At 47.0% G+C, this 22,115-nt stretch overlaps 2 protein-coding genes across 3 annotated transcripts in view; both read right to left on the bottom strand.

Moving 5' to 3' along the window:
• Nucleotides 1–9,138, bottom strand: part of SORBS3 (sorbin and SH3 domain containing 3) — a 33,772-nt gene extending 24,634 nt beyond the window's left edge. The window contains exons 1-4 of the mRNA XM_006884903.1: nucleotides 9,029–9,138; nucleotides 4,259–4,412; nucleotides 3,929–4,046; nucleotides 2,356–2,549 (exon numbers count right to left, since the gene is read on the bottom strand). Of these exons, the coding sequence (XP_006884965.1) occupies nucleotides 2,356–2,549; nucleotides 3,929–4,046; nucleotides 4,259–4,412; nucleotides 9,029–9,138 (576 nt within the window). The remainder of the gene's footprint in view (nucleotides 1–2,355; nucleotides 2,550–3,928; nucleotides 4,047–4,258; nucleotides 4,413–9,028) is intronic.
• An 11,136-nt stretch (nucleotides 9,139–20,274) lies between these two features.
• Nucleotides 20,275–22,115, bottom strand: part of PPP3CC (protein phosphatase 3, catalytic subunit, gamma isozyme) — a 139,275-nt gene continuing 137,434 nt past the window's right edge. Inside the window, exons 12-13 of one of the 2 annotated variants that reach the window (XM_006884833.1) lie at nucleotides 21,895–21,924; nucleotides 20,275–20,776 (exon numbers count right to left, since the gene is read on the bottom strand). In XM_006884833.1, coding sequence (XP_006884895.1) covers nucleotides 20,592–20,776; nucleotides 21,895–21,924 — 215 coding nt within the window. In that variant the 3' untranslated portion in view covers nucleotides 20,275–20,591. The remainder of the gene's footprint in view (nucleotides 20,777–21,894; nucleotides 21,925–22,115) is intronic. The other variant, XM_006884832.1, reaches the window with a different exon arrangement.

Raw genomic sequence — 22,115 nt, 5'->3', positions numbered from 1 at the left:
TCAGCTAAGGGTGACAGTACACAACAACAAGAGTGAATAACACATTAGGATGCTAATCAAAAGGTCAGTGGTCTGAATCCACCAGCTGCTCCTTGGGAGAAAAATAAGACAATCTCCTCCCATAAAATCATCACAGCCTCTACAGCACTGTCACGAGGCAGAAGAGACTCACCAGCAGTGGGCTGGAACAATTTTTATACACACTGTTCCCTGTCGTTGGTTACGGTTTTAACAATGTGTCAGCACTGTCATTATTTCCACTCTGTTTGTTCTGTTTCCATTGATATGGCTGCCCTTCCCCTGCTTGCTTTCTCATCTGTGTTTTGGGGACATGTGTCATATAGTTCTTTGTGTACCAGGGCACATTACTCATGGGAAAACTGTTTATTTTGTAAACCAATCTATTGTTTGGCTGAAGGGCGGCCCAGAGAGGAGTGAGAGCTTCAGTTCCAAAGACAGTCTTAGCTGGGCTGTCTCAGTTCCTCTAGGTCCAGTGGTCTGTTTAGTTTGGTTTTTTTAAGTTTAGTTTTGTTCTACATCTTTCTTCTGTTCTGTCTGGACGTTCTATCGTATCCCTCACAAATAGTATTGGTAGCCTGGGCTCCATCTTGTTTTTCTGATCTCAGTTTTAAAGAGGTTGTAGTTTGTGTGGACTATAGTCCTGCAGATTGGCTTCTTTGTTCATCCTTCGATTTCCCATCAGTCTCCTTTATTGGCCTATGAGTAGAGGCCAAGAGTTGTATCATAGACGCAACTACTGCAATCTCTTTGCTTCTTTTGTATTTGTGATGTTTCTAAAGGGAGCTCTGATGGCCTCATCCAGAAAGTGTTGCACTCCTAACCAAATGCTCCAGCAGTCTGAATCCACGGCTGCTTTACAGAATAAAGACAGGTAGGTGTCTCCTCCTATTTTAACTCGTTGTTGTTATGTGCCTTCAAATCACCTGGGACTCATAGTGACCCAGTGTATAACAGCTCTGTATCCTGCCCTGTCCTGAGCCAGTCTCATTGACTCCCACACCTACCCCCATTGCCCCAGTTACTGTATCAATCCATCTCCTTTGGGGTCTTCCTCTCCTGGGCTGTCCCAGCACCCTTCTGAATATGATGTCGATGCCTTTGAGTTGCGGTGCTGGAGAAGAGTCTTGAACATACCATGGACTGCCAAGAGAACAAATAGGTCTGTCTTGGAGAGCATGAAACCAAGTTTCTCCTCGGAGGCTAGGATTTTGAAGCTTCATCTCACATACTTTGGGCACATGGCCAGGAGGGTCCAGTTCTTGGAGAAGGACATTATTTTAATTTACAACCCCAGAAATCCAATGGAGGGTCATTATGAATTGGAACCTAGTTGACTGCGATGAGTTTGAGTGTTAACGTCTCTACAGGTGGTTCAGCGGTAGAGTTTTCGCCTTTCATGCGGGAGACCCAGGTTTGATCCCCAGCAGTACACCTTGTGTGCAGCCACGGCACGCCTGTCAGTGGTGGTGGTTGTGCGCTGTTGAGTTAGAATGACTCAGAACAGGTTTTCAGAGGCAGTAAATTGCACAGGAGGAGACTGCCCATCTTTCTCACACAGAGCAGCTGGTGGATTTGAACCGCATACTTTTGTGTTGGCAGGGCAATTCCTTACCACAAACAGTTGCCCAACAGTTTTTAGCAGATTTTCCAGGAGAACATAGTCTAGGAGGAAAGGCCCAAAATCTCCTTCTAGCCCTCTAGATCACAATGCTCTGATGCCGTTGCTCACAAGGTCCCCAAAAGCTGAGGGCCGCTGAATGGTAGTTAACAACATTTCTACAAAAAAACATATATTTCTGTGCAATCAATACAAGTGAAAGAGTGCTCCACACTCTTGGAGCACTGCCTGGATGGCAGGCGGGGCACACTGCCAGCTCTGTCTTTCAGATGAGGAAAAGGAGGCAGAGACACATAGCAGGTGAGGGAGGAGGGCAGGGCTACCACGCCTGGACCTCAGCAGCCCTGCTCCCTCAGGATGCCCTCCTTCATTCACCAGCACCCAGTTCATGAGCACAGTCCAGGATCTCAGGACCCAAGATTCAAGAGGGGGGCCCTGCCAGGGTTTTGTTTCTCAAAACAGAATCTATGTTATTCCCTTTGACTAAAAAGCAAACAGAGGTTCTCCTCCTGTGAGCACGTGGGGTCATGGGGCAGAGACCTCACCTCATAAACCTCCTGCACCATCACACACACCGGGGTGGAGTCTGTGACCACCTGAAACCATCCACACTCCAACCCCTGCTTCGGTCTGCAATGGAATTTATAACGCACCCACAGACATGATCTCTGCGAGCCCCAGACCCGTCTGTTCATGTTCCCCAGCCCTGGACTCACAGATCGTGGGGCAATGGGCATGCCGCTCTCATCCACGGGTCCGATTCCCTCGTACTTGACCCAGCGCTTGTCCCGACGCTTGCTGTCCTTGGTCCATGTGGCTGACCAGTTCTGGGTACGCTGAGGGGCAGGGGCCTTTGAGCTCCCCGAGGGCCGGGTCCCAGGGCCCGGCCAGGTCTGATACCACGCTGTGTCTGTGGGTGAAAGCAAGAGAGCATTAGCAAAGCGCAGAGTCCTCACCCCAACTTGTGCATCCTCTGGCTTCTCAGAGCATCCCTGTGGATGCCATGGTTTCAGCATCTCCTTGAGTTTACAATGCAGACTCTGCAGACTTCCCTATCCCAGAAGTGCCACAGCCCTCTGTTTGTTGGCTTTTTAGTTAAAGGGAGTAAAATGGATTTTGTTTTGAGAAATTTGTGCCTGCCTCCACCCCACAGTCCTGGAGCTCAGAGTGTTCAGCTGGGAGATCTTACTGTGAGAGAACACTGTGGACTTCCCAGCAGAGGCAGAAATGGCATAGACCCCAGAGGGGCAGCGCTGCCTTCGGACCTGGGCTCTGCCACTTACTGGCTGTGTGACTCTAGGCACATCACTCCACCCTTCAGTGCCTCAGTGTCCACTTCTGGGAAATGAGGGTAACTGTTACAAAGATTCAGTAAGATCTTGGTGTGTTACTGTGCCTGATGAAGTCAGGAGGCTCTCTATAAAGGACAGAGACTCAGTCACCACAGATGGCTGTGTCCTCAACTTCCCCAGAGCCTCTGCCTCCAAGAAGCCAGTGTAACAGTGTAAGAGCCTTGGAGTCACATGGACAAGGGTTTGAGTCGCAGGTCAGCTGCTCCTACTCTCTGAGACAGCTTCCTCACTGGGAAGCTGTAAGTTAAGGCCTCTGAAGTATCTTAACAGTGTTTACTGCACTGTGTTTGGGAATTATCTGGATAAATGAAAAAAAACTGTCACTCAAGGCCTGCCTCTAAGGAAAGCTCAGTAGAGACTGCCAACCTCTTAAGACGCCCATAGGTGCCCTGAGGAGGCCCCAGGGGGGCCTCTGAAGAGCCTGGTGATGGGACAGGCTCTTAGCCTCTGGCTGGCATGTGGAGCTCTGGGCTTCTGAACAGAACAGAGAGCAAGTGAGGGGCCTGACTGCAGTGGGGGTCAGTCTTCCTCCCCTTTTAGAACCAGTGTGTGCTCAAGTTCACCCACTCATCCATCCCCACACCTCCTGGAAGCCCAGGCCCCATGACTCTGACCCCTGTACACTTCCCTCCCTTGGTACTGGGGGGCAGGGAGGAGCCAGAGGGAAGGGAAGGATGTGTCAGCCACTCTCTCCCACAGCTGATTTCAATCTCACAGCAGGGGACACAGGGAGGGGACAGCTGAGGTCAGAGCCTTTGGGGGGGGAGCTGGGCATGGCACTTCCTTGAGGTTCTGAGGTATCGCCTTTTGCTCCCCATGCAGACCTCTGCTGCCCCTCTGCTCAGCAAGTTGGTGACTAGGATGGTGCCTGACAGCAGGCAGCCCTGCCCTCCCACCCCCCACAGGGCTTCTGGAGCAGGTTCCCCGCCTGACCCACCTGGGTGTTGGGAAGCATCACTCCTCTGTGGGAAGCACCCGTTGCACACGGTCCGGGGTGCAGGATCATGGAACTGGAAATTAAGGGTGTTGGAGCCACCATTCCTGATCACAGGCACCTGTGGGGAGGGGCCAGAGCAGCTGCTCAGGCCCAGAAGTCCCGTGGCGGGGGCGGGCAAGGGGAGGGCTGAGGGTACAGATCAGTGGCCAGGGCCCAGCTTGACCTTCAAGAGTGGGAAACCTCTGAGGCTCTCTAGAGCTCACTTCTGACTCCCCAGTCTTTCAATCCTTCTGTCCCAGGGCTCCCCTCTCCCTCTGTGGTCTTACTCACCCGGGACCCATGGGAAGATGACCCCGTGTATGCCCGGAGGTGGCCAGGGATGAAGTCATCCAGGCTGAGCCCAGCAGGGAGGCTTCGGGGTGGTGACTGCATGTTCAGGTCAAGGTCAGAGGACTCTGAGTGTGCCAGCTGCTCAGCGTGTCCTCTGCAGAGAGGGAAGAAGGGTGGGTTTTTCTTGGCTGGACCTAGGGATGGGGCTGAGAGAAGATGACTGTGGGAGGGGGCTGGGACCAGCTGGGTGGGAGCTGACAAGACCCAAGAAACAGGCCACTGTGGGCACCCGTTTGCAGGCTGCCAGTGCGGCTCCATAGGCACAATGGACTGTTTGTTAGGCCCTGGGCAGGAGCTCTGGGTGGGAGAGGGGGAGGGGGAGGCCAGGCGAGGAGGAGGGGCTGCTGGCCAGAGCAGGCTTCTGGACAAAGCCTTGGGCCCGCAGGCCTGCAGGAAAGCTCTGGCCTCAGCCCCACTGGACAGCCCCTCTGGGGCTTTCTCTGTACAACACGGCCTGCTCCCCCAGAGGAAGGCAGAGGGGAACTGGGGCAGTTGGCAGCGGAGGTCTAGGGCACATATAACGCTGTCTCAGTTCCTGCTGCCTCTCCAAGTCCCGGGTGAGCATCCACTTGCCAGCAGGCACTAGGAGCAGCTCAGGTCCAGGCAGAGGCCCTGGCCAGCAGCAAGGCCGCCCTCCACTGCCCACTGGAAAGCAGCACTGGTGCGCTAGACCCAAACAAGGCCAAGATTCCAGGGAGGGGGAGACTAGGGGGCATTTCCAGGCATCTGGAACCACTCTTGAGCTCAAAGGGAGTATCAACTCCCTTCTCTAGCTTCCTTGCCTAGACTGAGGCTCATGGGTTCTGAGCACAGTGAGGGCAGGGTGGAGAGAAGCAGGGTGTGAGAGTGGACCTATATTCATAGAGGGTATTCCTGGGTGCTCTCACCGATGGGCACATGGTCCCCACACATTTCCTTCCATGTCTTCTCTGTGACTGTAGGATGGAGGCTCTCCCCTGGCCCTCTCACTGGTAATGCCCCTTGCAGAGGTCAGGGCAGGGGACAGGGGCACCCTGGAGATGGAGGTAGAGGAAGGGGGTGCAAGGGTGGGTGGAAGGGACAGTGGGTTCCCTTGTCATGGGGTCCTATGAGACTTTTCTACCCAGAAACTCTGGCATGAAGCCTGCCTCACTTCACCCTTGGGGCCCGGTTAAGCTAGACGCTGAGCCAAACTCAGCTTCCTTTTGGGACTGGACTAGTTGTGGGCTGTTTGCTCAGCTCATGCTGTGTATGTCTATGGTGTTGGTGGAGACCAAGGGAGGGTGGCCAGTGGGCTGGGTGGAGGCAGCGCTTAATGACTATCACTTCTGGGGATGCCTCCAGTGAGGGTCATGTGAGCTGTGTGGGTTGAGGGCACAGAGGGGCAATCAGCTGAGTCAGATGTGGGGGAGAGAATGAGCGAGGCTGCGTGCAGTAGGTGGGTCATATGAGCAGCACGTGAATTATGGGGACTGGAGGAGATGAGGGTGCATAGGGGCTGTGACCATCTGTCCTGATGGGTGGGCAAGGACACAGACAAGGTTGGGCACAGGGCTCCCTTTTTCTTGTCTGAATTTGGGGGCTGGATTTTTTTTTTTTTTTTTTTTACAGTAGAGACCTCGCTTTTCTGTACCCACCACTGACTACAGAGAGCAGAAGGATGAGGCTGGAGGAACAGCAGCTCACCAGCTGGATCCAATTAGGCTCCTACCAAAAGCTAAAGATGCAGGCACACTACAGTGCTCCAATGCTCTCTTCCTCAGAAGGGAAACTGAGGCGGGAGACACTGGGAGATCTGGAGGCTGACAGGCTGGATTCAAACAGAACCAGCTGACTGCTGGAGGTGAAGATGCTTGGTCAGCAATGGCAGCCTAGACCCATCAGCTGACCCGGGCTTGCCTTCCTCATCCCACCCCTCTTTGCTCAATGACACCTGCCCTCCTATAGGGTGGTAGATGAGGGTATCTGAGTTTCTAAGGGTTGCTGAACCCCAACGTACTCCCCTCTTCCCCCACTACTCTATCTGGCCCAACTTCCGGGGACAAACAAGGGTGGGGAAGTGTAATCTGAGTTTTCCTCCTTGCAGCCCTGCCAGGAAACATCAGGGAGAATTTTTCATAGGGAGGATGAGGTACCAGGGGAATTGGACCTGCGGAGGATGCCAGGAAATTCCTAGGGTCCTTCCAAAATTCGTCCACCGGCTTCGGTCCGGCGGGAGGCCGGCTCTAAGGGGCTGGAGAAGACGAAGTAGTAAACTCTTTCCTATCCCTAATAACTATTCTAACTTTGGACTTGGCACTGCGTATTTACCCCAATGGTGTTCAGTTCTAAGTGTGCGTGGACTGTTCAAATATCCTTTTTTGTGGATTGAAGAAAGGGAAGCACTTTTCTGCTCTCTCCCATCTCAGTTTTCCCGAGGCGGCGACGCCCCACTCTGAGGACCCCCAGGGGGAGGGGCCCCGCCTCCCCAGATCCCTCCCCACGAGCGGCCTCCGCCCCTCGCCCGGCGGCACCTACCTGGGGCGGCGAGCAGGTGGCGGGGGCCTCTGGCGCACGGGAGCGCGGGAGCATCTCTGCGCGGCTCCGGGCTGGCGCGGCCGGGGGCCCTGAGGGAGGAGCCCCGGGGAAGTCCGGCTTGGCCTCTCCCCCCTCGTGACCGGGTCAGGACGAGGCTCCGCTGGGCTGCGCGCGCGGGGAGGAAGAGTGAGGCCGAGCGGAGAGCACGCGGGCGGGCGCGCACAGGACGGCGGAGGCCAAACGCCGTGGCGGAGCGCGGCCGGCCGGCTGAGTTTGCGTTTCCAATCGGGACTGTTTGCGGAGGGGTGGGGTGGGGGGGCGGGGGCGCGGGGCGGTCCGCCGAGGGCGTGTGAGTGGCCTGCATGGCGCCCGTGGGGACGCTGGTGGCCCCGGGCCCAGGAGGCTGGGCTGCCGGGAGGCGGCGTCGGGAGGAGTCCCCCGGGGAGCCCAAGCCGGGTTCCCAGCCGCCTGGCCCCCCACCCCCCCACGGCAAGGCTGGCGGCCGACAGGGGGCGGGAAGCCGGCGCGCGCCGCTCAGACTTTCCAGCGCCGCTTCCAGCTCGCGGGGAGGGCGCGGCCGAGGGGAGGGCGGCTGGCGGGGCCTCGAAGGCCCCGGCGGAGCTGGCGACTGATACGGAGTCCGAGCCCCTGGCTTGGAGGGGCGGGCCCGACCGAGATAAGCGTGTAGACCGGCCTCCCCGCCAGAGCTGCTTAGCGCAGCAAGTAAAGGCCTCGGGTGAGAGACTTGAGTGTGTAAATGTGTGTAGCGTGTGTGTAGTTACACACCAAGCGTGCAGCGTGCCCTGGCGAACTCGGGGACCCTTGCTCAGAATCTGCAAAATTGGCCTACGCAAACGGCCCCTTGGGGGCACCACGCTCCTGCAGTAGGATGAGGGTGGGTCCCCCTGGAGGGGATGGGGTTGGAAGGGTCTTGGTGTGTCCTGAGTTCCCGTACCCTGGATTTATTTTGATCTTGCTGCTTTTCCGCTGTTCCTGCTGCTCTGGCCCCTGTCAGAGAGCCCCGCCCACTGACTCCCTGACCTCTCCTGGCTTTTCCTCACCCCCACCCCCCAGCGCTTCGCCTCTGCACAGGGTCTATTGTAGAAAGTGAGGGTGCTTGATTAGTCTTCACTGATCTTGGAAACGGACTCCGGAATACTTTTAGGGAGCTCTTAGTGGTAAAGAGATGTTGCACTGTGAACCCCAAAGGCAGGTGGTTGGTATCCACCAGCTGCTCCTTGGGAGAAAGATGGGCAATCTCCTCCTGTGTGATTCGTTGTTGTTATGGACTAGAGAATCAGAACCGACCCCACAGCTGACCCTCCTGCAGGTTTTCAAAAGCAGTAAATAGCATAGAACGAGATTTCCCATCTTTCTCCCACGGAGCAGCTGGCGGATTCAAACCGCGGACTTTTGGACTGACAGTGCAACTCCTTATCTACTAAGTCAATAGTTCTACTGCCTCTGAAAACCCCACTGGAGGGCCAGCTATGAGTGGGTTGCGACTCTGGTACACAACAACCACCAGCCCTCGCTGCAGCCCAGGGCCTGATACAGAACGTGAAGATGAATGAATGCTTACTGATCATGGAAACGCACTCTGGAGTACTTTCAGCTCTTAGCTTGGTTCTTGGTTCCTCAAAATAACTAGTTAGAAGTACTTGACCAACATAAGATCCTTTTTGAGAATAAACAGTTATAACATTTTGAAAGTGTGTAAACACTGGTTTCATACCCACTCAGTATGAGGTTTGTGCCCTGGGGCACAGACTTCCCCGAAAGTGGGGAGTGGAGGGAAAAGGGTGAATGAACAATTTTTAGTCTTTGCTGTCCATGACCTTTTAGCTTGTTCTTTCCTCAGTTTAATTTAAAAGAGCAATCTCTTTTAAAGAGGTTGTGGTCAACTGGTGTGAAATGATATGAATAGAATACTCAAAAAAGAGGTGTAGGTTAAAGAGAAGCTTAAGAGATATGGGGCATGCTGGCTGTTCCAGTGTGTAGGGCCGCCATGGGAAAGCAGGATAGTGTGGGGCCCAGCTAGCGGCTGTAAGTTATTGGGCAGCAGGTCCAGGGGTTCCCAGAAAGAGTTTGAAGGCAGGCAGAAATGGCATTTCCCTCTCCTAAAACTTGGAGGGTTACCACCACTATGTACTACCCTCTTCCCTCCCTCGGGGGACAACATATGTGCCATTTCCCATTGCCAGTTCTCCCCACCTGTCAGGGTCCTTGGGACTAGTAGGAAGGACCACGTCACTTTCATTTTCCTCCTTGGTCTCCTGAGATGGTAAAGCTGAAGATCTTCCAACTCCAGGAATCCTGGCCATACCCTCTCTTCCCACGAGCAAGCTTCCTTTATTTTCTAGGGCTCTGGCCTGGGCTCCAAGATAAATATTTAACGTAGAGCTTGCAGCTGAGCTGACAAAGGTCCCAGCTTCCTCTTTTGTTAAAAAGGGACATCTACAAAGAGTGGGGCACTAGTAACCAGTTTCATCACTAGAGGAACAGGGAGTCCAGTGAACAGCTTTGCAGGAGGAGGGAGGGCAGCCCCTGAGCCTTTTCCCTAAGCTGCTTTGACTTCTGTCTCCTTAGGCCCCTATTTTGTTGGGCTTATCACCTTCTCTGTCAGGTCAGAACCTGCTTTGTCCTGGGACCAGGGGTAACTCATTCCCAGAATCTTAGGCTGTCTGCTTGGACAAAGGAGGGTCTGTGATGAGATCTTTCCATTGTGCTGCGTGGTGTTCATCTGACCTCATAGAAGAGAGGATGAGAGATTGGTGAAAGCACAAAATAGGAAAGACATAAAGAACCCTCGCTAATTCTTCCTCTTTGCCCATATTTAGGGAAAATGCTTTTTTTGAAAATTGTGACATGGAAGGAAGAATGTAACATGATCCAGAGATTCAGCCAAAAACAACTGAAAAAATTAATTTTTCAGTTCCTCTTTCTAGCTTCAGATATACTTACTGCTGGCCTAGCCTGCTGCTGGCGTCTTTGTAGGGAGAGGCTGAGGACAGGAAAGGTTGTCCTAGATAACATTGGCTCTTGTCAATAGGAGAACAGATTCCTTTCATCCCAGAGTGCTATCTCCTCGGCATGGCTCTCTTATCTTTGGACAGGGACCTCCCTCCCTGTGAGTCCGCCTCTTCCTCACCTCCTGGTACTGCCCTTTGTCAGGGGGCAGCCTCTGCCTTCTTGGAGCCACCTGAGCCCGAGTAAACACAGTTACATAACTGCTCTGTTTCCCTAGCAATCTGATCTGTTACCGGGATCCTTCTTGAGCTGCTACCTTTTGTTCTGTGCAGTAGCACCAGTGCCAACAGAAGCCTGTCCGTTTTCACCACTTTAAAGGGTGATTAGCCAAGACACGCCAGTAAATGGTGTAGCTCTTCACATGGAGGGAGAGGAGACTGGCTGCACCTGTGAAAATGCAGGTCACTCTGAAAACCAACCTCTGTCACCAGAGGGTGAGTTAAAAGAGCACTTAAGTTGCTTTTTATTTTAACAAGGAAGTAGGGTAGAAAAGAGAACTCAGATTTATTTCTTAAGTGGTAAAAGGGAAGCAGGGGATCTCAGAAGAGTTAAACTTGGACTTTTCTTTCTTGGAGTGGCTTTATCCAGTGCTAGAGTCACATTTAAGTCAGACTGCTGAGCTCCACTCTCACGGGGCTCATGGCTCCTCAGCTAATGTGCCTCACTTCCTTATACTCCATATTAGATAAAGGAAGGACATATGTTATTCCTTTTCTTTACCTCCCCCAGGGATTTGGTTTTTTAGGTGCCCCCAAGTTAACTCCCAACTCATTGCATTACTTTCTACAACACATCAAAACTTTCCCATATCCTGTACCATCCTCAAAATCTCTGCTGGGCAGAAGACCGTTGTTGCAGTCACAGTGCAACTGAGGGTCCTCCTCACTGACTCCAGTATATCCAAGCCTGAAGTTCCTTTCTAAGAACTGACCCTTCCTGAGAACATGCTCGGAGTATGTGAGAGGAAACCTCCCCGTTCTCATAAGTAGCACACTGGCTGCACTTCTTCTTCCAAGATAATATTTGTTCTTTTGGCAGTCCGTGGTGTAATCAATACCATAATTCAAGGTGTCAGTTCTTCAGTCTCCCTTATGCATTGTCCACATTTCACATGCATATAAAGCAACTGGAAATACCATGGCTTGGACCAGGCTCCTCTTAGTCTTTAATGTGTCATCCTTGCTATTTAACACCTTAAAAGAGGCAGATTTATCCAATGCAATGTATCTGTTTTGTAGGTGAAGGATGGGCAATCTCTGAAGCAATTAAGTACCTCTTAACCTCTGCTGGAGACTCAGCCATGTATTGGTTCAGACTCGACAGTACACACAACAAACATATTTTCTCAACAGTTTCTACCACAGTGTTGGTGGTGGAGTCAAATAGTAAAATGGAGTCCTTGACCATTTCATTTTTTTTTTTTTATCATTTTGTTGCCTGTTGGTCCAGTTGTGAGGGGTTTCTTTTCTTGCTGTTGAAGAGTAATCCATACTGAAGCTGTGTAGTCTCTGATCTTCAATAAGTGCTACTGGGCTTCACCTTCAACAGGCAAGGCTGTGTCATCTGCATTACCCCAGGGATAAACTCTTTTCAGTTGAGTTGGTTTTCACTTGTGCTCTTAGGAGAGGGCTTTCTTCTTGTCAGAGGAACTCGGCAGGCAGACCTGAATGAGTTACAAAAGCAAACATTGTTCCTTTGGAGCAGTTTGGTCCTCTCTGGAGGGGAGGGGAGGAGAGGAACTGACATAAGCTCACATCAGAAACACCAGCACAGTCTGGACTGCTCCTCCCTTGGGCTCCAGCCCTTTGTCATGGGCCCTCTTCTGATCCTTGCACTGCTTATATTGTCACCCAGATTCTCTTGATGTCCCTTGCCTGTCAATTACTTGTGGGGACAGAAGCAGGCAGGGGAGGAAAGAGCTATTTCCAAGCCTGACCCATCTGGAATTTTTTTTTGTAAGGTGGGGCATCTTTGACACCCAATACAGAAAAGATACACAGTACAGGTCGTATAAGTGACTGCTGGGCCAGCCAGGATGCAGGAGTGGAACCCACAGGAATAGAGGATGAGACTTGGAGGCTGGCTCTGCACACGTCTTTCCAGAGCATTCACATGATGTCATGGGCAGCTTATTCAGGGTTCTCAGACTCATTCAAATCCAAGCGCTGAAGGTTGTGAGAGAGTTCAGCCTTCTGCCCTATTTATGTAGACTATCCTCAAGGAAGCCTTTCCACTGACATCATAGTAATGATTGTTCTCTCCCTTCCTCTCTTCATAGATGAGAAAACAAGCACAATGTGTAGAGGAGCTGTCTTAGAGAACTGAACTCTATGAACTGCCTTTGTTGCTCAGGAAAGATGGAAACAGCAAGTGGTGGTCATCTCGTTACAGCCTTGATTTTATAAAGGAAGGATAAATGAGTAAAAACCCAGCCAAGTCAACCCAGCCACAAAAGGGCACAGATCCAGGAGCTGGGCAAGGAGCTCTGCTTGCTTCATTCCCAGCAGCTCTGGTGTATTGGCAGAGGTAACAAGAGGGCTGAGTGCTTGGACAGTGGGTACCATGAGGTAGCACACTGGCCTCCAAATCTTGTCTTCCCACCTCCTAGAGTTCTGTAATGAGCCTTTTCAATTATGTCAACACTGAAAAAAGACCACCCAAATGACCATTAAACCCCTAATCCCTTGTATCAAAATGTAACACTTTCTGCCTAAAACCTTACAGTTTCAGTAAGAAGTGGCACCACCATGTGATTATATATATTAGGCAAGAGGGGGATAAGATAATTCAAATTGGGATTAATTACCAGGCTTGTAAGGAGTTTTATTTAAAACCTCGGAAATAAGGGGAAATATAAGTCTCTTGTTTAAAAGTGTTCTCATTTTATTGAAGGTTTCCTGGAGGTAAAAGAACAATGCTAAATCACAATACTACTGGATAGCAAAGAATCCAAAATATACCCTCAGCTTATTTGGAATTAGAAAGTTGGGCTCCTTTTCTAGTTCATGGCAGTGCAGTCCTTCACGTGGGTAAGTGAAAGCTGCCTTACGTAAGCCCCTCAGCCCTGGAGATCTAGGCTCAGCTTCCACTGCTGGTGAAATCCCTTCACTGACTTCCCTCTGTCAGGGCCCCGTGCACTTTTTCTCCCCCCAGTACTTCACATGCTTATTTGTGCTGGCACGTTGACCACAGCTCATAGCGTCCATATGAACAACAGCCCTATACACTGCCCTGTCCTGCGCCATCCTCACTGTCTCTCATACACTTGAGCCCTTTGGTACACTCACTGTGTCATCCATTTGGTGAGGGTCTTCCTCTCTCGGACCTGCCACCTTTCCCAGCAGGATGTCTTTTTCCAAAAACTGGCCCCTCCTGACAGCAAGGCCTGATTTTTCTTTGTGGATCCATGGTACCTCAAGTCATTTCTATTTTCCAGAGGCTGGTCTGGCATTTCCTTTTCTTGGGAGCCAGAGTCAAAATTTATCTTTTCTGGTTTCTTCAATTTCTGCCAAGTTGGAATCACCCATGTCTATTGTTAGGATCACATGCACAGTTACCATAATTAAAAAATTACTTTTTTCTTTGCAAAGACTCTTAAATTTACTAGTATGTTTTTTCTTTTTTTCCAAGGAGGGGCCTCTGCTGGAGAAGCCATCGAAGGCAGTTGGACTTGAACTTGAATTAGTAGTGGGCAAAATGCCAGGAAGTCAAGGCCTAGGGCAAGGGAATAGATTCTAAGTGAGGAGAAATAGTAACACTATTATAGTGTCAAAATAAGTGTACAAATAAAGGGCTGGAGAGATGGAGGATAGAGGTACTTTCATAGTGATAGTTTCCTCCCCTGAGAGGGGAATTCCTTGACAAGGTCAGAGATCTGAGCAGACTTCTTCACCCATTAAGGCTTTTCCTTGACTTCTGGAATGGCAAAGTATAAGCACAAGGAAATAATAGAAATACAGACAGAGGAAGCCAGTAACATTATCATTTAATCTTAAGACTTTTTCCCTCCTTCTTTTATCTTAAATGTGACTTCCAGTTTACAGTGAGAAAATTCTAACAAATTTACTTCTTGTTCACAATGAATTAAATGATTGCTGCCAGTAACAACATTGTCACCATTATTTTTAACATAACCGAAAGCAAGAAAAAGAGTATCTAAGCACAAGCAAATAGTCCAGCATTCTGAGAGCTTAAAAATAGTTACACCACCAGCTAGTTTTATGTGTCTGACCACCTCCTTTAGGAAGCAGAAACCTTTCTTGGAAAGTGTTTGTGAATGTTTCTGTTAGGAAAAGTAGCTGTTGGTCACAGTGTGCTGAAAAAAGACAAGTGTTCATGATGGTGTATCCAGAAAGTTCTGTGACAGATGCTGCCTCAAATGAAAATTTATAGCAGACCTCTGTCTTACTACATGCACTCTACTCTTAACATGCAAAACCAAACGAGTTATATGGAGTTAGCTATGGCAAGAGAGTGAAGAGAATATGGTCAACAGTTTGCAGGAAAGCAGTGTGCCTGACCTTATTTTAGATCTGTCCAGAGGGATGCTCCATGTCCCTGTCCTTGCTTCTTAATTTTAAACCATCTAGACTCATCAGCAGAAGGAGAGAGAAGTGAAGATGCTTATAGGCTAGCCATAACCCTGACTCAGACAAAAGTGTTATTTAGCAATTTGCCTAGGTTGCTGGGGAGTTAGGCCAAGGATGCCTGGGAGGGAATATACTCCCAGGTATCACCTTTATCACAGATGAAGGCTGCTAACACTGACCTCATTCCCTTCCATTGGCTGGGTATATGCAGGTCAGGTCACAAGCCACTGTATAGGTTCCCCTTCATCCTTGCTCAACAGCCCAAAGCTCTATTGTTAATATAGTGCTCTCACCCAAGTAACAGCTCTACTCTCTATTACACAGCTTTCTTCCTCTACACACGTTTTCCTCTTCCTGTGGCTTTCCTATGACTCACTGGATACAGTGCTGAGAAGGGACTGGGGTGATCCAAGTCCTCCACAGTCTCCTGCCAGATCTGCCTACATCTTTATTTCCACTCTACAGTAGATTCCAGAAAAGATGTGGACTGAGTGTCAGGCAAGGTGGAAATCATGGTTATAGCCATGAATGATTTTAGGAAAATTAAAGCCTTGTGCTTACAGCTTGGTCTCAGAGTTCACCCTCCCCCAGAAATCTTCCACCTGGTAGGGAATAAAATGGAACGATAACAATGCTCTGAAAGAGTTCTGCTGTTCCTATAGCAACCAGAATAAATACTGGATATCAAGAATGGTGTCTTAAGTCTATATGGAGTAATAATCAAATGTTCTTTTTTAATGCAAAGGCCAGAGACAAAATGTTGATAATTAACACAACAAAAAACTTGCTGTGTAGTGCTGAGTCAGAACCAACCCACAGCTGACCCTCCAGTGGGTTTTCAGAGGCAGTAAATCACAAGGGCAGAGACTGCCCATTTTCCTCCTGCACAGCAGCTAGTAGATTTGAACAGTGTACCTTTGGGTTGGCAGTGCAGTTCTTTAGCCACCAGAGCATCACAAGGGAAAACTATGAATTGGGAAGTCTCAGGCAAGATCTTTCTAAATCAGTTTAATTCAGATTGGCCAGGATGAACTTAATTTTCAAGAGTTTGCATCTCCTATTTATAGATAACGGTTTAGTTAAAAGTTCTGGGCATTAGCTGTACTATTTACATAAAACAGAGGAGGGCAGACTGAACAGACTACAGTTGGACTTGTTCTAAGAAACTAGAGTTCATGGTCATGATCAAGCCATGAAGCCAGGCTCGCTGCTGCTGAGTTAGTTGTGACTCTGGAGGACTAGTCATTGAGTCTCCAAGGTTGAAAAATCTTTTTGGGAGGAGAGCACCCATCTTCTCTAGAACAGCTCTTTATTAGGTGGATTAGAACTGAAGACTTTTTGATCAGTAGCCCAGCACATACTGCCCTGTGCCAAATGGGCACTGAGAACTGTCTGCATGTGAGCCACAATGGATGCCACGTACCCATGGGCTGTTTCTCCTGAAAATACTTTGTCTTAAGGAGAGTAGCTGCCTCAGACTTTAAGAAATACTCAGAAGAGGATTTAAGGGGCAACACCATGGCTTAAAAGGGTCCCAAGTTAATAAATTTTTAGATATCCCTCTCCTGTTCATCAATGACATCAAATAGAAGGAAAATTCTGCTAGCAAACAAAGGCTTCTCTCTTCTGATTTTTGAACAGTGTCAGGAAATCAGCCCACCAGAAAAGAAAGCAGATCTTTGCCACTGACAGAAAACAGCTTCACTGAAGTGCAGTGCTTATGGAGGAGTAGAAGAGGTAGTGCAAATACAGATTAAAGGATAGGAAAATATGGTCAATACTGGAGAATCTTGGCTTTCCTGTTCATAAGCAAAGAGCCACACCAAGCCCATCAGCACGTGATAAACAGTTTTTACTTTGCTGGTCACTATCTTGTTACAAAAGGACAGTGATTAGCAATGTCTATACCCACAATCAACATGTTAAAGTTTTATGGAAAACTGAAGCTGGAGGTTTCTTTAAAAAGGAAAGTATTTTTGCTTTGGCTGTAAACATTTAGAACACTAAGGTTATAAAAGTTTGTTTTGAACTAGTGTTGGGCAATTTAAAAAAAAAACAAAACCACAAACACAACCTGACTGAAATTTCATATGGTATGACTGTGTAACCAAAATGAAGAAAGCCAGGTCCATGAAAAGTACCATTTTTTCCAAAACGGTGTTTCTGAGGACTTGACCCCAAGCACTCCTTCCTACATGTCTAGCAAACTGATTTAAGAAACCTCCCCCCACTTTTGGTGAGAGAATTTGCAGAACTAGAAGGCCCCTGTGGACGTTAGTGTGAAGAGAATGGTATTTTTAGTATCTATAGAACATGCAAGGGTCAAACCTTTAATAAAAGAGCTTTTGAAAATGCCAGCATCACAGTTTGCCAGCAGTTAGAATATTTGCTGCAGCCTCAGCAGCTACTCTTTCTTTCGGTCCCCGCTGCAAATGTAGCTACCACACAGTTCCGTTTTTACAGGTGTGCAACTCTGTGCAATTACAGTGACTGGCTTTGCAACCCTACCCTTAAATGTGACTTCCTCCCCCCCGCCCCCCCATCTGTTAACACTCTCTCTGCCTTCCCTCCTCACCTTTGGTAATCACTAATAAACTTTGATGCCTCTACATTTGTCTTTTTTATGGCTATACAACATTTGTTCTTTTTGATTGGCTTATTTTCCTCAACATAATGTCTTCCAGTTTCATCCTATACTGCAGCATGCATCAAATTTGATTTCTCCTGGGATTTGGTTCCTTGGTTTGGAAGCCTAGGGTCATGGTTTCATGAGACATTCCAGTTAATATATAATGTGGTTAGTGCTTCTGTTCAACCTCCTGGTTGACCGCATGGTCCTGGGGTCTTAAGAGCTTTCATCCAGGGCATGACAATTGATCTCCATTAACCTGGAGCCACAGGGAAAGGAGGGAGAGTGAGAAATAGATGGAGGAAATGGAGTGTGTGGGTAATTGCCTTTATCAATAGCTGCCTCTTTTGCCATGAGACAAAAGAGGATGGCGATGACAACTGAATGGTGCTTGGCCACCATTACTGAATATTTTAATCAAATATCTTGTAGAAGAAACCTATATAAAGGGGAGCAATGCAGAACAAACTCCAGATTTTCTGAAGCCATAAAGGATAGATGAGCCCTTGAAACTGCTTTTCTGAGATAATCTTCAAAACTTAAACAGAAAATATCCTTTTAAGTCATCTAAAAACAAAATGATAGATTAACTTAGCTGGGGGGGTGGTGAGGAGCTCTGGTGGTGTCATCCAGGGGGAGTTGTGCTGCTGACCCAAAGGTGGTGCGTCTCCTGGTTCAAATACACCAGCGGCTTCAAGGAAAAAGATGAGTGGTCTCCTCCCGTACGATTTACAGCTTCTAAAAACATGCTCAACTGTGAGTTGATTCTGACTTGACTTGATACTGCCTTGAACATTATGTTCCTAATTTTAAATGGGATCAAATTGATAGCAGCAATTTCAAAGATTACATTGGAACTTAGTGGGCAGGGTGTTTATGGTAATGAGGAATAGCTCAGAAAAGAATAATAATGGTTGTACAACTTGGAGAATCAATGTCACTAAATTGTACATGTGGAAACTTGAACTTGTTTTGCTGTGTTTACTCCCAAAAATGACAAAAAACCCCCCCCAAACCCACATACCCACAAACAAAAAACACCTCACAAAAAATTCAGAGGAAAATTCTGTGTGTTTGAAATGATGGCCCTAGGCAGGAACAGCAGTCCTGGAGCAAGCCCACAGGGCAGGCATCTAATCTCTTTGGTAACTGTTGTTTAAAATGAAACATGAAAAATATTAAAATCCTATAGTGAAATCTTAAGTAAAAGCACTGGTATTACAGTGCTACTACAGTGCATGCTCTCTATACTATTTTGAGTCATAGGTGCAAATGCAAATATAAGTACATTACTGAGGATCTCATTTTAAGAAACACCATTCTGACACATTTACTATACACTTTCTAAATTGTGCAAATATGTACCCTAGTTTCTTACAGAATATTAGGATTGAACAGAATGTTTAAGAGCTGTTTTTGCTCTAAAACTCAAATGTTCTTGGTCCTGGCTTCTTCCCTCTCCTTCAGCTGACAACGCAGAGTACCTGCAAAAAATGTCCTTGTACAATGTTTCCATCAAGAAACCTGGCCTTACATACTACAATTTTTAGAGACGATATTAAAGACATTCTTGTGTAATCATCCTTTCTATTAGTGAGCTGATCTAGGCCCTTAAGAATGGTTTCTAACTGTGGATTGTGTATGTATATGTATATGTATATGTATATGTATATGTATATGTATATGTATATGTATAGCAATGGTCCTAATGACCAGGAGAAAGGCATAAGATATTCTCATCTCAAATTTGTCATTGAAGAATGACTTTCCTATTAGAATTTCTAAAGACAGCAACCTTTTCTAATACTGGATGTGGCGTGAGAAGTATGTGGACTGACCAGGTGATTCATTCCCTCTGAGTATAAATAAATTACATCAGAAAGGATAAATGCACAAAATTACCCCCCTTCCATAGTAGAGGTTTTTACTCCCAACTCAATAAGACATCTTTAGCTCCTTGTAGGAACCTTCCTATCTTTCTGTTAACAGAGCAATCTGTCTCCAGATTCCATTTTCCAAAAGTGCTTTGGTCTCTGTTATAAAAAGTGGGAACTGCTAGCAAAAAGCATGGGAACACAGGAAGACAGCTAAAGCCCAACATTGCAATGCTAATTAGGTTGCCTGGTTTTGTGTTTTGGGGGTTTTCCCTCTTTTTTAGAAAGGTCCCCAGTTTCCTTGAAGCTCCTAATATGAAGCACAAGAGTCAGAGATCCTTGCTGCAGTGCGTGCTGGAGCCCTACATTTCAAATGGCATTAAGGAATCCTATTGAGTTGCATTTCCATGCTTTGACGTTGTGTGCCCAAGTGTGCACATTCATATCACCAATGATCGGGATAAAAAGTCAGAGCCTGTGGATTTCCAGTATTTCCTTAAGTAGTTGAAATAACCAAAAAAACCAAACCACAGAAAGTTCTTTTAGACACTGTATCTGAATATACTTCTGGTATTCCTAAGTGTGCTACTGAAAACACAGTAGAAACATCCAGGTGGTTCACACAGAAGAGAGGAAATCCTAATGTATCCAAAGCCCTTTGGAAAACTTTCAGTTCACACTGAGCTCACCCCACCGTACTCAGTTTTCATTGTCCCACTTGATTTCAAAAATGGTGACACCAAGACAGAAGGATGGTGGAGAGAATGGGTGCAGTTGCTGATGCAGTAACACAGATGGGCACAAATACTTGCTGTCTAAGGTTCTGCATTTAGAAAATATCTTAAAATGTCTTTTCCTTTGCTGATAAGATAGGTCACCAGGGATTCACAAATGAAAGCAAAAAAATCTGATATCAGTTAAAGCTTTTTGAAAATCTCTTTCTCTTCCAAAATGCTAAAGGTGTTCAAATTAATGTCCATAGTTAAATGGACAAACTTTAAGTAATTATTAAAAAATTATCATTATTAATTTTATTTACTAGAACAAATAAAAGAAATAAACGAGTCCAGAAGAAGGTAGGTTATTATGGTAAACATTTCCCTTGGCCCTTACAATCACTGGGTTCCAGTTTTCACATGGAAGTGCTACCATAATCAGTTTTTCTACAAGAAGAAAAGCAAATTTAGCAACCTAGTCTAAGAGACCTTTTTTAATGGCACCAAGGAAGTGGGGGGCAAGGGAGAGTGAAAGAATAACAATAAATCTTTTTATGTGTGAAAAGCTTTTGAACATAAAAGATGTTACCTTCCCAAAAAATAATGAGAGAAGGATAATTTGTTCAAGTCAGAAACCCAGGATTGAGGTTTCGAAGGCCCTTTTATTAGGGGAAGGTCATCTTTATATAGCACAAGACTTCATAAATGTATCAACAACAATCAGACCAATTTCTAAAAATTAGGGAAAAACAGAACAGATGTACTTTTTATATATATTGAAGATAAAAGAATTTATAAAATGGTCACCTTTTTTACAGAATAAATGCAGCCTGCATTATGGATGCACCTCCGAGTTTAAGTTTGTTTTGCTTTGTTTTCCAATAATAAATAAATAAAGTTTGTTGGTAAGCTGTGGATGCCACAGCAGGCCTCAAACCGTCACGGGGCTTTCTTTCCTTGGTCACTCCTGTGTGCAGTGTTTGGGTGCACAGGGCTGACCAATTTTACTGGCCCATCAGGGTGTACATTATCTTTTCGCGGCGGCATCCGCTCGTTAATTCGGTCCAGACCTTGGGCTTCTTCAAAACTTCGAATCTTGTGCTGCAGTGAAAAGCCTCTGATGGCTAAAGAAAAACAGGAGAGGAGGGAACAGACCTTAATTAGGCAACAAAATGACAAACTTAAAAGTTTCTTAGCACACAAGAACCTCCTAGAGAACAACACAGGGTGGCTATGGAGCACATGTCTGGTAAAGGTAATAGACAGACATTGAAATGAATTAGCTTTGTCTGAAGTGATTTATTTCCTTAAGGCCCAAAAGCAGCTGAAACTGTGAAAGAAATTTCTATAAAAGCATAATATGGTTAGTCATAGCAAACGTGTACTGACAAAAAAAACCCCAAAACTGAAGTTCTTCCTTAACCTCAATATATTTGAGAAAGTTGTTTCTTATGGACTAGCAACATGCTCAATGCTCAACACTAGGGGAAAAAGGCAACACTGGAATAACAGAACAAGTAAAACAGTAGTTACTTCAAGCACAAACATCACATTGATCACAAAAACGTTAACAAAGAATTAACAAAAAACTGCTCAAAAGGACAGTTTTTTTTTATCTTGCACAACCAGTAGCTGAACGTAAGTTAAAAGCCATTGAAATAGCTTCTAGGTATTTTCCTACTGATTCAATTGATTTAGCTAACAAGACAAATTATAATCCAAGGCTTATCTATTTCAATAATTTTCATCCATAAAATAGAAAAGTCGTTGCTTAAAATGGGCTTCCAAAGGAGCAAAGATCATTTCGTTTACTACCTTAGAACAACCTTAGAAATGAGCGAACGAATGCCCATCTACTTTGGCCTTCACTCTTGATCTCCTTTAGAATCATTAGGTAGAGCTGTCTGAATCTTTTGTAATCAAAGGATGTCTCCTGCATATGGAAGGGATTTAGAATTAAATTACTTGACCCTTCATGACCAGTTGCTTAAGCTTCAGGCACACAATAAAATTAAGAGTCCAGAAGGGGTGTTAGCCTTGGTGAGGGTCATTTAAATACATGCACAGTACACACAAAGAGAAAAAAAATGTGTTTTGTGAGTATGCCTAGAAACATCTCTGCCTTTTCTCACTGTTCCAGTTCTGGTGATGCAATAATGAAAGATTTCAAACTGTTGATGAAGCTTTTTTTAAACTAGTAGACAGACACAGGATCATATCTATCAGAGGAGTATGGCCATACCTTCCCGGGCCTCTACCGCTTCTACTGTGGCTGTAAGAGGGCAGGAGCAGTGGCATGCAAAAATGAAGACAGAAAAAGAGTGAGTAATCCAACAGCACTGCTGCCAGCACAGACCTCCCAGGGCCCCATCTGGTAGCCAATTCCCATCCATAGCAAAACTCCTGTCACTAAAGAAGTCAGAGGAGGACGGCAAGACATTGCATGGAGTGGGTCAGGAGGTG

This window comes from Elephantulus edwardii, unplaced genomic scaffold, assembly GCF_000299155.1.
Source record: "Elephantulus edwardii isolate Elephantulus edwardi_28Jun2011 unplaced genomic scaffold, EleEdw1.0 scaffold00038, whole genome shotgun sequence".
Taxonomy (NCBI): Eukaryota; Metazoa; Chordata; class Mammalia; order Macroscelidea; family Macroscelididae; genus Elephantulus; species Elephantulus edwardii.
This window is presented reverse-complemented; position numbering and strand designations above follow the sequence as displayed.